Raw genomic sequence first — 15,315 nt, forward strand, 5'->3', positions numbered from 1 at the left:
CACTTCCCACAGCCAAATCCCCAAGGTACACAGTGAAAGCTGGTGTGTGTGCGTGTGTATGGACGCATGTGCCTGCACCTGTGCATCTCGGGGTCCCACAGAAAGGTCAGGGCCAAGCCAGAATTCAAACCTGCATCTCCATCATAGCAGGAAGTACAAGGCACACACAAGGAAGAGAGAGAGGAGTACAGGATAAGGATCCGGGATCTGGTGATGGGGAAGGGAGAGGATCCACAAATCCACGAGAAGAGCCACAAGATCTGGCTCAGGTGGCTGAGAGAGGGCCCGGGAATGACCAGGATAGCGGACCTTTTTTGTTTCATTTTCAGTCAACAAATATCTACTGAGCATCTTCCACGGGCCAGGCACTGTTTCTAAGCTTTAGGTAAAGAAATTGTATATATTGTATGCATATAATAGTAAAGGAAAGAAGCAAGAATACCCCTGCTCTTGGAGAGCTTGCTGGGGTAGAAACATAATAAACAAAGAAATTTTTAAATATTTTTAATTTTAAATATTAAATGATGACAGGTGTTATTTAAAAAGTAGAGCAGGAAGGAGGCTGGGAGTGCAGGGTGCTGGGTGGGATAACAGTTTTAACAGATTGGCTCAGGATGGCATCTTGAAGAGAGGTTCAGACAAAGATGTGAGGCATGAGGAGTAAACCTAGAGGAAAACTTCCAGAGAGAGAAGACAGGGGCAAAGGCCCATAGGAGGGCCGACTGCAGCAGAGAGCAAGGGCAGGGACCGAGACCCACCCACACCATCCTCAATAGAGATTTCATTACTCAGAGTGACCTGGGAACCACTCAGGATTTTGAGCCCAGGAGGGGTGTCACGCATCTGAGTTTGATCAGGCTCATTCTGTCCAGTGGGCTTCCCTGGTGGCTCAGACAGTAAAGAATCTGCCTGCAGTGGAGACCGGGTTTGATCTCTGGGCCAGGAAGATCCCCTGGAGAAGGGAATGGCTAACCACTCCAGTATTCTTGCCTGGAGAATTTCATGGGTGAGTGGCCTGGTGAGCCATAAGTCCATGGGTTTGCAAAGAGTCAGCACAGCTGAATGACTAACACTTTCCATTAAACTTTGAGGAGACGTCAAGGGACCCCGGCAGAACAGGGAGACGGGATGGCAGGTAACGAGCTGGTCCAGGCCTACATGGGAGGATCCAAGGCCTGGAACCAAACCAGGCCTGAATGAAAACACATTTATTTATATGAAAAACTTTTATTCTCTGTGATTTTACCTCTCTTAGACTCAGTTTCCACACCTGTTAAACGGGGACACTACCTGTGGCAAAGAACTTGAGGATGTGAAAGAACTGCAGGGAAGCCTGGCCTGGTAAATGGGACGCTCCTCGGGGAATGCTGTACCTACACAGCTGATTCTGACTGAGCCCCAGGACTTTGAACTCCTGCTTGCGGAGTGACCCTCAGAAGGTTACTTAACCTCTCTGGGATAGTTTTCTCATCTGTGAATGGGGTATGACATTCTGGAAGTAGACATTTCTATCATATCTGGAATACAAGAAGAGGTGTGGAGCTCCCTGTCACGCGAGGTCTAGGAGCAGAGACGCCTAGTGGAGGGGGGTCACCTCTAACAAAATCCAACAATCACTGCATGCTTAAGAGATGCTGCCACAGGCTCAGAAGGCTGCATTTATTGTTGGCTACATTAGCATTGAGCTGCAGGTTCAGTGTGATCTCATAATGTCACCTGCTATCATCTCATTTAATGCTCAAAACTCAGCTCTCTAAGGTACGGGCTGGTGCCTCTGTAATTCCCATTTAACAGATGAGGAAACTGAGGCAGAGAGAGGTACAGTCACTTGTCCAAAGTCCCTCAGCGGGTACCTGGTGGAACGCATGCACAGATGGTCTGAATTCAGAGTTCATGTTTTTTTGGTATAACCGAAACTCAATGCATTACTTTGGGCCAGTCCTGGCTCTGCCTCTAGGCCCCAGTTTCCTCATTAGCTCAAGAATATTTCCCAGCTGACAGCCAACAGTAGCGGCCCCGTGAAAGCGGCATCTTGGGCATGCTGGGCCCCAGGGACTGCAGCCCCACCAACGTCACAAGGGGCCGCAGAACCACCAGCTGGGCCCAGGCAGTCCACAGAATCACGAGAGATAATAAAATGGATTTACTTTCAGCCATTTGTTACACAGCAAGAGAAAAAACAAAACAGCAGTCAGCAGTATTTGTTGACTGCCTGTGTGTACCAGGCACTGGACCAGACACTTAGAAGAAGCCCATCATTGGTCTCCAGCTTCCAGGCCTGCTAGAAGACTTTAACTTCCACCCTCTGTAATCTGAACAGGGCCCGTGAGGGAGCATGCAGCCCCACGTGCTGTCTCTCCAGAGATGCCACCGGCAGCAAAGATGAGGCTCTCATAGCTAGGTGGAGGCAAGGGGGGCTGGGCCCCAGGCAGGGCATCCCCCGAGGCACTGCGTTCCAGGTCTTCCTCCACAGGGGACGCAGGTAGTATCAAGGGTCCCCCAGCCAGTGGGCAGCACACAGCCTCCTCGTAAGTGGGGACGGTAATCACCTTCGGGGTCCTAGAGGGACAGAAGAGAGGCTATCAACAGGGGTGGGGTAAAACCCGACGGCACACCAGGGAGAAGGGGAGGGAGGCTATGGGCTTCCCTGGGCCCGCGAACACCGCTGGAGCTTGACAGCCGCCAGCCCTTGCCCACCTCAGCTCCTTGACTCTGCTCTCCCTCCCTTGTAGTCAGTTCTCCATTCAGTTAGCTCTCCACCCGGGCTCGTCACACCCTCTGTGTCCTCAATCCTCTCTGCAGGGCAAGTCCTTCCCACCTCCCTGGGAGGTGGGAAGTCAGTTCCGACTTGTCCTTGGAGTCTCCATCCAGGCTCTTCTGACCAGGCTCTGCCCTCTAGATTCCAAGAATAGGTCACTTGCATCCCAGCCACACCAAAGCTGATGGAAATGAGGCTGATCCTCCGTCCTCTCAGGGCCCTGGAGAATCATCTGTGGGGAATCAGTGCTCCTTCCCTTCCCAGGACCTTGGGGGTAGGAATGTCACTGATCCTATGTCTGGGCTGCTTCTGCTTTGGGAAGATACTGCCACATACAGGGGCTGACAGGTGATTCTGGAGGTCCCTTCCCACCCCAAGTGTCTCTAAGGTTGATTATGAGTCGCAGCGTTGGCTGGTTCAGCTCCCTGCTCAGCCACATTGTCAGTAGGAGATCATGGGTCAGTGTTAGGGAAATTAAATGAATAGTCTTGTTTAGGCTTCAGAGCCAAAGCAGAGCAGGCCTCTGACCTTGCTTCTAACCTGCCTGGACACTGCCCTGACTGTGAGTGACTGTCTGCTGTGAGTGCAAGACTTGCAGCACCATAGATAAGATGCAGGAGAAATCTTGAGATTGTTGAGCCGCTAGAGGGGGCCCTGGCCAACCAAGCCCCAGGCTTAACGACAACATTCCAAGTTTTACAAGACAAAATAAACAACATTAACACGAAGCCAGCAATGGCAACCCACTCCAGTACTCTTGCCTGGAAAATCCCATGGACTGAGGAGCCTGGTAGGCTGCAGTCCATGGGGTCACTATGAGTCGGACACGACTGAGCGACTTCACTTTCACCTTTCACTTTCATGCAATGGAGAAGGAAATGGCAACCCACTCCAGTGTTCTTGCCTGGAGAATCCCAGGGACGGGGGAGCCTGGTGGGAGGCCGTCTCTGGGACCGCACAGAGTCGGACACGACTGAAGCGACTTAGCAGCAGCAGCAACACGAAGTCAGAGCTGCAATTTGGTCACAGACTGATGATGATGTGAGTTTGCCACCATCCTGGGATTATAAATGGGAACCCCAAACTGCAGTCTTTGAAGTCTCACCCACAGAGCCGACCGCTACCTACGACCCTTTCCCAACTGGTACTCTAGATGTGCTGTAACACGGGACTTCCCAGCGCTGTTTAAGTCTGGATGTTGGTCAAAACCCAATTTGGTGATGTATTCTCTGGTCTATTTCTCTTTCTTTTAATGTTAGTATGTTGAAAATAAGTTAGACAATTCTCTAATAAATATCCGTATTACTTATTTGTATATAACGAGTGGCTTATTTTGTTAACAAATCCTGTGAACCTGAGATGAAAGTGAAAACTTTTGCAACCAGTAAGTAACTCTATTAACCTGAGTCCCAGTTTCCGCATCTGTAAACAGGGACGATAGGGGCACCGACCTCACAGGACCATATGAAGATTAAATGAGGTAACACGGGGCACTTCAGCCAAGGAAGCTGATAAGGGGTCCCACCCGCCTCTGACTCACAGTGTCATTTGAAGTGAGGGCAGACAAAGAATATCACTCCTGGAGGCAGGCAAGCTAGGTTCAATTGCTATGTGACCTAGGCTATGTTCATACCCAATCTGAGCCTCTTTTTCCTCATCTGTAACATGAAGATAACAATTTCTATTTTATAGATTCAGGGAAAGGGAAAATGCTTTGACAACTCAGGAAAATATGGGTGATTAGGCTTCCAGAAGCCCACATCTCCTGCCATGCTCACCTCCTAGCCATGCCCCAGCCACTCCCTACTTCTCCAAGCCTGGGCGACACGAGGCAGGCTTTGGGTACCCCTGGCACTGCTTCAGCAGGCAACAGCTGGCAGGGCAGGGCACAGCTGCCAGGTGAGACCAGCCCACAGCAGGAAGTTTGCTTAGAGGGCAGAGGTGCAGTAGCCCTCACACCATCTCACCTAGCCAGCTGGGCCCACCCAGCCCCAGGTCACCACAGTCATGGTCCCGAAAGCCAGAAACTTGGGAAACATGAAGCCTGAGGCAGGGGGACCACATCGCACACTTGAGGTGCAGACCCATTCATGGCGTTTTCTGGACGTGGCTCCCTGCAGCTGGGTGGGGCGGGCAGGCCGCAGGCTGTGGTCCCCGTGCTCAGGAAGCTTCGCTGAGCCTGGTGGCGACAGGAGATCCGAGCCTAGCACCAGCCTCTCCACCCTTCAGCTGAGTCAGACAAACAGTAGGGAAAGGGGAAAGGGGCCAGGGGTGAAGCACTATTTGCCCTCCACTCAAGCTCTCTAATCTCATTTCACATTCGTGACGAGCCTGGTCAGTCATCGCACAGGTAAGCTAGGGCCACACATCAACTAAGCGGCCAAGCCCCGGCCCACGCCAACCGTCACACCTACCCTACCCGACCCCTGATCTCTCCAAACCTCAGCTTTCTCATCTGTAAAACGGACCTGACACTGCCTTTTAAGCAGCGAAGCTTAAATCAGTGGGCATGAAAGGACATCATCAACGGAAAGCAAACGAAGAGGACTGAGTGTTGCAGTAAATACACCTCCCCATCTATCATCTCATTTGAGCCTAACGGCAATCCCAGAGAAAATTCCAGGATTGACGGGAAAAACCAGATATGGCTCAGAGAGTCTAAGTCAAGAACACACAGCTTAGGAAAGAGTGGACACTGACAGCCTTATGTCCAACTAGACCCGTGCTTTTTTCTGCTGTTCTCACTGTGGTTGGGAGTGGGGAATCCCAGAGGCCTCCCACCCAGGCACTTCATCTAGGGCTCACATTTCATATGGGAGCCCCTGAGAGTAGGGGTTTTGTCTATTTTGTCCACTGCTTCATTGTAAGTGCCCTGCAGAATTAGGTACTCAGTAAATGTTGGTGAAATGCATGAAAGAATAAGCAGATGAATAAATGAGGACACTGAGCCCCCAAGAGGGAAATGGGCCCACCAAGTCATCAGCCTAGATGGCCTTTGTCTCTAACCTGGAGTTACCCACAGAGAACAAGGTGCCTGGAGGCAGGGACAACTAAGTGACCTTCCCATGGGGCCCAGATGCTGGGCTTTCAGTAGGAGGGCCAGGATGGCTCAGCCCCAGGGACAAAAAAGAACCATTAGCAGAAGCAGCCTCACCAACATGAAGCCATCCCAGCTCTGAGTCTAAGACATGGTCTCTGAACTTGATGGACCATGAGTACCCTGCAATGGGTGAGTTCCTCCCTGGCTCAGCTGGGAAATAAGGCTGAGTTCCCCCACCTGACATGCAGCTGTGGCCCGGACCCTGTTGGGTCAACACGACTGTGTGTATTGACAACATCCACTCTCTGTGCTCAGGTCAGGCTGGGCGGGGAAGGACAGGTATCCTGAGGCATGATCTGGTTCCAACCAATAACTCACTGAGTGACCAGATAGGTCACTGGTCTCTCTGAGACCCAGGTTTCTCATCTGAGAAGTGAAAAGGCCCCAAGGTCCTGCCCTTCCCTCTAAAGTCAAACCAAGGCCTGACCACTGGACTAAGGGACTTCCATTGAACACTCTATTGTCTGTGACCTCAGGGAGTCCCAGGCCAGTAGCAGGGACTAATCTGTTACCTTCTTTAACTCAGGACGCATTTACCTCTCTAACTCAGGGAATAAGAGTGCCCAGGGTCCCGGGCCAACTCACGGATATCTGGTTTAGCCCTTAGTGCATGCAAATCCAGTGCTTACAGAGTAGTGTAGGGGAACGAACACACACCTCACAGCCCGCAGGCTCTGCCGCTTTCTAGCTGTATAACCCTCACCCTCTTTTTCTGTAAATAGTACTTCTTACCTTGCAGGTGGGCTGGACTGGGGAAGGTACATGCAGGCCCCTGACATATGCAGGCACAGCAGACGCTTGTTGAAAGAGTAAGTACATAATAAGAGCATGTAAGATACACGCATTCTCAACAGGGCAAAAACTGGTTCTGGGAATCTTGCTGATACTGTGTTTATGTATAAAGCACAGATATACATGCAGACCAAATATACAGTATATCTGTGGTATTAACGTTCCATGAGGGAGGATTAAGGGAAAAAGGCCTAAACAGTCTCCTGGGAGGGAGTGATTTAGAAAAACATGAGAAATATTATGTAAATGTAAGATTTTTTCCTCCATTGCCTACCTCATCCCTGGGCTTTTGCACACTCCTCTGCCTGCTTAAGACACCCCTCTCCACCTTATCCACTTGAGGAAAAGTTGACATTTGTTGTACATCTATCATGTGCCAGGCTCTAGGCTGAGTTCTTCATTTACATCACCTCAGGTAAGTACTATGAGCTGACTCATTGGAAAAGACCCTGATGCTGGGAAAGACAGAGGGCAGGAGGAGAAGGGGGAGCCAGAGGATAAGGTGTTTGGATGGCATGGCATCACTGACTCAATGGACACGAGTTTGAAAAATCTCCAGGAGACAGTGAGAGACAGGGAAGCCTGGTGTGCTGCAGTCCATGGGGTCGCAAAGAGCCAGACAGGACTTAGCGACTCAACAACATGCAACTGCCATACAGGCATTTGCTACATTTGTCATTCTTATGACTCCTGTTTCATTTCTGATGAGATGTTGAGGTTCAGTGGAGTTGCATAATCTCCTGAAGTCCCATAGCTAGTGACAGAACCAGGAGAGGATCCCTATGGGTCTGACTCCTGTGGGTAAGTTCTTAACCCCTACACTACTCTGCCCAATACCATGCTAATCTCTACTGCCACTTCCTCCAGGAAGCCTTCCTGGATTTTTCCATGTCCCACAGGACCATGTCTGCCCTCTTTCACAGCTTTAACTACTCTGATTTGTCAAAGCCTGCCTCTGTCAAGGGACTTAAAACACTTTCAGGAGTGCTGATCAGCCTCCAGGACCCCAAAGCATAGGTAAAGCCTAGACCAGAGGAGAAACCCCATGGGAGTTTGCTGAGTAAATGCCTGATGGTGTGACCGGGCCCTGCCTGTGGCCCCCACTCCCCGCAGCTGCACCTGACCTGCAGCTCTGCTTCTCTGAGGACTCCACAGTGAGGTAGTACAGGTCCCTGGAGAGGTGGTATGGGTCCCATCGAGGCAGCTTCTGGGTGCTGGCCTTGACTGACCACAGCAGGCCGAAGAGCAGCAGCAGGCCACCTGCGCCACAGCAGAAGAAGCTGACCGACCTGAGCAGGGCACCGGGGGCCCCAGGCTCAGGGCATCCAGTGGGTGGGGCCGACTGGCCAGGCGGGGGGCCTGCATCTCCTTCACTCCACCAGGCGAAGCAGAGAGTCCCAGCCACTAGGACCACCGTGCCGCTGACCATCATGCAGTAGCGCAGGGTGGAGGCCACGCGGGCCCTGTCACAAGTCTGGACAGAAAAGGAGAGAAAAGAAGAAACAAGCCCTGTGAGAGGCCTGCTGGGTACCAGATGTGGGTTTAGTCCTGCCTGAGATCACTGAGCAGTCTCAGAGGGGTCATTTGACTCCTCTGTGCCTCTGCTTCCTCATCTGTGGAATGGAGGTGAGGCTCCCAGCCCTCCAGGGCTGCTCTGAAGGCCATAGATCATGTGTCCCAAGGCCCTGGCACCACACCTGGGACCTGGCAGGACTCAGTAAGTACGGCTGTTTCCTGCCCAGCCTTCCCCCAGGACTCAGAGGCCTCATCTGCTTGGTGGTACGAGATTCCTCTCTGTGTCTCCTGCAGGCTGGGAGGGAGAAGAGTGAACCCTGTGGGGTCCGCCAGGCCTGCCAGGAGAGGGGCTTGCTGCTTATGCGTTGTCTCACTTCACCCAGGTCACAATCTCGAAAGGGTGATGCTCTTATCTCCATTTGATAGGCTTCCCTGGTGGCTAAGTTGATAAAGAATTTGCCTGCAATGCAGGAGACCTGGGTTCAATCCCTGGGTTGGGAAGATTCCCTGGAGAAGGAAATGGCAACCCATTCCAGTATTCTTGCCTGGGAAATTCCATGGACAGAGGAGCCGGGTGGGCTACAGTCCATGGAGTTTCAAAAGAATCGGACGTGACTTAGTGACTAAACAACAACTACAACAAATCTCCATCTGACCGAGGAAGACACTGAAACCCAGGGCAGGTACCGGCGCCAGTGGGGAAAGGGCATTGAGAAGCCTGGAGCTGAGATTCACAACACAAAACAAAATTTCATGCAAAAAGATGGTTTTTGTGAGCTTATTTTTAATGGTCATAATTTGGAAAGAGCCTAAATGTCCAACTATAGGGAAAGGGTGAATAAAGCATGGCATAAAATCTAGATGGTATATTCCATGACTGATTTAAAAAAAAAAAAAAATCAAGCTCAGCACAGATATTTAACAACAGGGGGAAATTCTTATGATATCTGACTTTTTCCAACTTAGGTGCCAAATTAAGCACACAGTATTATCTCAGTGAGGAAAAACAAAATGCCCAGGGGGTGGAAAAAAACACTTGGGAGGAACCCTGGCTCCAGATTATACAGACGGGAAGGGATTTCTCCAAAACCAACATCCAGGTCATTGTACACACTGTTCCCTCTCCCTGGTAACTTGCTATCATCAATGTCCTCTCCACGCTCAGCTTGACTCTCACCCAAGAAGCCTTCAAATGGGACACTTTAAACTCAGAGTTCCCTGGGCCTTCATTGACCAAACTGTTATCTGTCTGTTTGACTTCTCTTTGTGTCTTGTCCTCACCAGACAGCAAGTTCCCTGAGGGCAGGGTCTGTATCAGCCTTGTTTACAGCTCTATCCCCCAGTGCTTAACACATAGTAGCTGCTCCATAAACAGGTGTTAAAGAAATTCTCCTAAATGAGAAACAGTGTTGCTGAATAAACCTTGTTGGGTGAAATGCCCCTCTCGTAGCTGGGAGGGATTGGGAGAGGGGAGGGAATACAGGACGCCAGCTGCTGCAGCACCCAGCCTTGGAGTCTGGTTTTGGTCCCTACTCTGCAGCTCACCAGCCATGTCCTGGGATAAGCCTCCCAACTGCGCCTGACCTGTCTCCTCATCTATACAGAGTCCCCCTCTCCTCTTCCACAGGTTGAGCCAGGGAAGGAGAGGGCCAGGGACTCGTAGACCTCAGGAAGACTAATGGTCAGCCTTCCAAATGGGGCTTGCCCAGCCTAACAGGGTACAACTGCACAACGCCCTGCTGTGCAGTCATTCAGAGACACAGTCCTCAGGGAGCTGAAAGTGAACTCACTCAGTCGTGTCCGACTCTTAGCGACCCCGCCCACCAGGCTCCTCCATCCATGGGATTCTCCAGGCAAGAGTACTGGAGTGGGTTGCCATTTCCTTCTCCAGGGGATCTTCCTGACCCAGAGATCGAACCCAGGTCTCCCACATTGCAGGCAGACGCTCTAACCTCTGAGCCACCAGGAAAGCGCGCGCAGGGAGCTGAAGAGCATGGCAAAGTGTTCAAGATCTAGTAGGTGAGACTTTAGATTTCAAAAGGGCATATTTCCAGATGTGTTTAAAAACGTGTGTATGCATATATACAGAATCTAGAAAAATGGTACTGAAGAATTTATTTACAGGGCAACAATGGAGAAACAGACATAAGACAATAGACTTATGGACATGGGGAGAGGGGAGGAGAGGATGAGATGTATGGAAAGAGTGACACGGAAACTTACATTACCATGTGTAAAATAGATAGCCAACAGGAATTTGCTGTATGGCTCAGGAAACTCAAACAGGGGCTCTGTATCAACCCAGAGCGGTGGGATGGGGAGGGAGATGGGAGGGAGTTTCAAAAGGGAGGGGATATATGTATACCTATGGCTGATTCATGTTGAGGTTTGACAGAAAACAGCAAAATTCTGTAAAGCAATTATCTTTCAATTAAAAAATAAATTTTTTTAAATAGTGTGTATGTGTTTGTATGTACACATGTGAGCAAGAAAGATAAAATGTATACATGAAATGAGGTGCTCGAGGAGTGGACCCCAATCTTTATGAGCCTCCAGGCCACCAGAAGCATGTAGAAACAAGCCATTTGTAAATTACCTTTGGTTCTCTTCCTGTGAATCTGTCAGTGGGGCAAGTGCCTCCTGTCTCCAGCTCAAGGCATTTTCTCTGGGGGAGAAAAAGAACCTCACTACACTCTCTCCAAAGACAGCAAGGAGAGGCTGTCAGAAGGAAAAGCTGGAAGAAAAAAAAACCCCAGCAAATCGGTAACAGTAACCCCTCACCTATATATTGACACTTGACAGTCCCCCTTCACACCTGGCATCTCATCTGACCACAACAGAGGCAGATGGCCGGGCAGGAAAAGAAATTCTTGTTTTGCAAATGACTAGACTGAGTCCACCCTTATGGCAGATGACACCACCCTTATGGCAGAAAGCGAAGAAGAACTAAAGAACCTCTTAATGAAAGTGAAAGAGGAGAGTGAAAAGGTTGGCTTAAAACTCAACATTCAGAAAACTAAGATTATGGCATCTGGTCTCATCACTTCATGGCAAATAGATGGGGAAACAATGGAAACAGTGACAGACTATTTTGGGGGCTTCAAATTCACTGCAGATGGTGACGGCAGCCATGAAATTAAAAGACTCTTGCTCCTTGGAAGAAAAGTTATGACCAACCTGGACAGCTTATTAAAAAACAGAGACACTACTTTGCCAACAAAGGTCCATCTAGTCAAAGCTATGGTTTTTCCAGTGGTCATGTATGGATGTGAGAGTTGGACTATAAAGAAAGCTAAGCACTGAAGAATTGATGCTTTTGAACCATGGTGTTGGAAAAGACTCTTGAGAGTCCCTTGGACAGCAAGGAGATCCAACCAGTCCATCCTAAGAAAATCAGTCCTGAATATTCATCGGAAGGACTGATGCTGAAGCTGAAACTCTAATACTTTGGCCACCTGATGTGAAGAACTGACTCATTTGAAAAGACCCCGAGGCTGGGAAAGATTGAAGGCAGGAGGAGAAGGGGATGACAGAGGATGAGATGGTTGGATGGCATCACCGACTCAATGGACATGAGTTTGAACAACCTCCAGGAGTTGGTGATGGACAGGGAGGCCTGGCATGCTGCAGTCCATGGGGTCGCCAAGAGTCAGACACAAGTGAGCAACTGAACTGAACTGAGACTGAGTCCAGGAAGGTGAGAGACTTTACCAAAGCAGCATACAGCTTGTGTGTCAACCCTTGCATTGTAAGGTAACTTATGATGCTTTTAAATTTCTATAAAAGCAATAGTTCCTCATTGTGGAGGAGAGGAGAAAACCACCTAAGAGAATAAAAATGCAAATATCATTAATGCTGCCCACCAGAGATGAGCATGATCCACAGTGGATGCTTCCTTTTGGGTCCTCCTCCCTTGGCCTGCATACCTGATGATAGTGGCAGCACATGTGTACTGGGCATTTACAGGGGCTGGGAACCACACCCAGCAATTTACAGGTGTCCCCCATCTTAATCCTTGCAACAGCACTAGGTCCCAAAGACACTGGAGCTGCAAGGGTGACAGCTTGTGAGGTCAATGCCAAATCTGAACCAGGTCTACTCTGACTCCCTGGTGGCTCAGATGGTAAAGAATCTGGTAAAGAAGACTGCAATGCAGGATACCCAGGTTTGATCCCTGGGCTGGGAAGATCCCTTGGAGAAGGGAATGGCTGCTCACTCCAGTATTCTTGCCTGGAGAATTCCATGGACAGAGGAGCCTGGTGGGCTACAATCCATGGGGTTGCAAAGAGTCAGACACAACTAAGCTACTAACACACACACACACTGCTGCTGCTGCTAAGTCGCTTCAGTTATGTCCAACTCTGTACGACCCCATAGACGGCAGCCCACCAAGCTCCCCCGTCCCTGGGATTCTCCAGGCAAGAACACTGGAGTGGGTTGCCATTTCCTTCTCCAATGCATGAAAGTGAAAAGTGAAAGTGAAGTCGCTCAGTCGTGTCCGAATCCTAGCGACCTGACCTCATGGACTGCAGTCTACCAGGCTCCTCAGTCCATGGGATTTTCCAGGCAAGAGTACTGGAGTGGGGTGCCATTGCCTTCTCCACACAGACACACACACACACACACACACACACACACACACACACTAGTCTAACTCAAATACCTGTGAGTGCACAGCTAGATAGATCTGTATTTTTCAGTATATAAAGTTGAGACCATGCTGTGAATAGATGCATTTGTAAGTCTTTAGCTCAGGCAGTTCCCACTTTCTAAAACACCCTGCCCTTCATCCTGACTCGAATGCTTCCAGACCTCAGAGAAGCCCCTGGATCACCCCTAGCATGGTCTCACTGGATGCCGTGTCATCTCCTGTGTGAGTCACCCTCTCTCCATGTGGATTCCCCCGCTCCATGGGCAGGCAGAGCACACAATGACCTGCCACCCCTGGGCGGTGGAAGCTGTCAGTGTCTGCTGGACGAAGGACAGACTGCCCTGTTGTGCGGTAGTTTTATTTTTACAGATCGGGGCTCTGATTGATTATCAGCAGGATGTGCTCACCCAAGATTCCCCTGGTCCATTTCAGAGAGGTGGTCTTCAGGCAGTTTACTCACCCTTCACAGGAGTGTACCCTGGACCCTGATCGAGGGGAGGAAGGAAGGGCTCCCTGCCCTGGAGGGCATGACCCCAGTCCAGCCCCAGAGAAGTGTCTTTCCCAATCCAGCACTCAGGCTGCCAGGCTGGCCCCCTCCTTCCAGCTCCCTCCTATTCCAATCCATGCACCCAAGTTCCTGCCACCTGGGGTCCTGTACACCTGCTGCTCCCTCCACCTGGAGAGCCCTCTGTCCCCATTCAGGGCCCTCATTTCACAACCCCCTTTGAGACCCATGCCAAATACCACATCCTCGAAGAAGCCTTTCTGCTGCTACCACCCACACCTCCCACCAGCTAGAGTTATCACTCCCTCTATCAGTTCAGTCGCTTAGCTGTGTCCAACTCTTTGTGACCTCATGGACTGCAGCACACCAGGCTTCCTTGTCCATCACCAACTCCCAAAGCTTGCTCAAACGCATGTCCGTCGAGTTGGTGATGCCATCCAACCATCTCATCCTCTGTCATCCCCTTCTCGTCCCGCCTTCAATCTTTCCCAACCTTAGGGTCTTTTCCAATGCGTCAGTTCTTCAAATCAGGTGGCCAAAGTATTGGAGTTTCAGCTTCAGCATCAGTCCTTCCAATGAATATTCAGGACTGATTTCCTTTAGGATGGACTGGTTGGATCTCCTGGCAGTCCAAGGGACTCTCAAGAGTCTTCTCCAACACCACAGTTTAAAAGCATCAATTCTTCGGCGCTCAGCTTTCTTTATGGTGCAACTCTCACATCCATACATGACTATTGGAAAAACCATAGTTTTGACTAGACGGACCTTTGTAGGTAAAGTAATGTCCCTTTGACTATAGCCACTCTGTTTGCTCTGTGATCTTGATCAGGGTGCTCAACATCTCTGAGCTCAAATTACTGCCTCCTGGGGAGGAGCAAGTTGTGAAGATGAAATGGGAGGCTGGCAAGTAGTGACACAGCTGGACAGAGGAGGAACCCTGGCTCTGGCACTGGGTAAGTTGCCTAGATTCTCCATGCCTCAGTTTCCTCCTTTGTGAAATGGGCACAATAATATCCCACTGTCCCCACTACCAACAAGAGAACTTTAGGTGCCAGTTTTCTGTAAAGAACTAAACCATCTGAACAAGAAGGGTTCTGAACTATCTTCACCATAACCCTGGGGCAAACTGAGGCTCCAAGCGCCACCCAGCGAGTTACAACACAATTAGGAGGAGACTTGGGTGTCCAAACTCCGCGCACTAAACCACTGAGGTCAAGGTGAAGGGAAGGGGACCAGGCAGGGTTGGCTTAGGAGGAGCCGAGCTGCTCCTGAAGACGGGAGGCGGGGCGGGGGGAGGTTAAGGAAGTTTATACCCACCTTGGGCGCAGTCATCGCGCCCTAGGGTCAGGCGTAGTCCTGGCGCGAGGAGCCCGACGAATCCACCGGTGGCTGTCGAGCCCGAGGTCAGCGCGAACCTGGGAAAGACTGTCCCTCCGGCCTGCTGGGGGCGCGTAGCGGTAGGGGCGGCCCCGGCGACGGTCCTCCAGCCCTGCTCTCCACGTCCCCGCAGAAACGCTAACGTCCGGCTGCGGGTCTAGTCCAAGGGTCCCGTCCCGGTCCCGGTGGGAGCGGTGCCAAGGCCCCTTCACCGCGCAGGGGTTCGGCCACCGGGTGGGGGCTTTGAGGGGCGCACGGAGTCCTGCTTGGCTGTCGACTACGGTGATGACCAGCCCCGCCCCCGCCCCGGGCTTGGCAGACGGCTGCGGGGAACCTGCGCTTGGGCTCCGGGACGCGGCCCGCCCCACCTCTCATCGGATCCGCGTCCTCGCGGCCGGCAGCCGGACGGGCGGAGACTCCCGGGTGGAGAGGCTCCGGGTGGCTCCAGGTGCCGCGCCCGACCTTAAAGGAACAGCGAGATGGCTGGCTGGGGATGAGGTTTCCCAGGGCGAAGGGGGTGACGGGAGCGGCAAGACCCCTCTTAACCGCTACCTCCCTAAACTGTCGGCAATCCGCGGTCCTCGGGGGCCATCCCGCCACTACTGTCCCATGAAGCG

At 51.2% G+C, this 15,315-nt stretch overlaps 1 protein-coding gene across 1 annotated transcript; it reads right to left on the reverse strand.

Annotated features, from left to right (window-relative positions):
* Positions 1-2,120: 2,120 nt before the first annotated feature.
* On the reverse strand, positions 2,121-15,075 carry TMEM61 (transmembrane protein 61). Its single transcript, NM_001293133.1, has 3 exons — positions 14,639-15,075; positions 7,775-8,124; positions 2,121-2,559 (listed from the first exon to the last, which is right to left on the reverse strand). The coding sequence occupies exons 1-3, from the start codon at positions 14,651-14,653 to the stop codon at positions 2,292-2,294; spliced, it is 633 nt and encodes a 210-aa protein (NP_001280062.1). The 5' UTR covers positions 14,654-15,075; the 3' UTR covers positions 2,121-2,291.
* Between the last annotated feature and the right edge of the window lie 240 nt (positions 15,076-15,315).

This window comes from Bos taurus, chromosome 3 (genome assembly GCF_002263795.3).
Source record: "Bos taurus isolate L1 Dominette 01449 registration number 42190680 breed Hereford chromosome 3, ARS-UCD2.0, whole genome shotgun sequence".
NCBI classification, from domain to species: Eukaryota; Metazoa; Chordata; class Mammalia; order Artiodactyla; family Bovidae; genus Bos; species Bos taurus.

Coding starts and splice junctions, on each gene's coding strand:
- TMEM61 (NM_001293133.1), bottom strand. Junction 2,560..7,774: donor TCAGAGAAGCAGAGCTGCAG/GTCAGGTGCAGC, acceptor CTGTCCCTCTAG/GACCCCGAAGGTGATTACCG.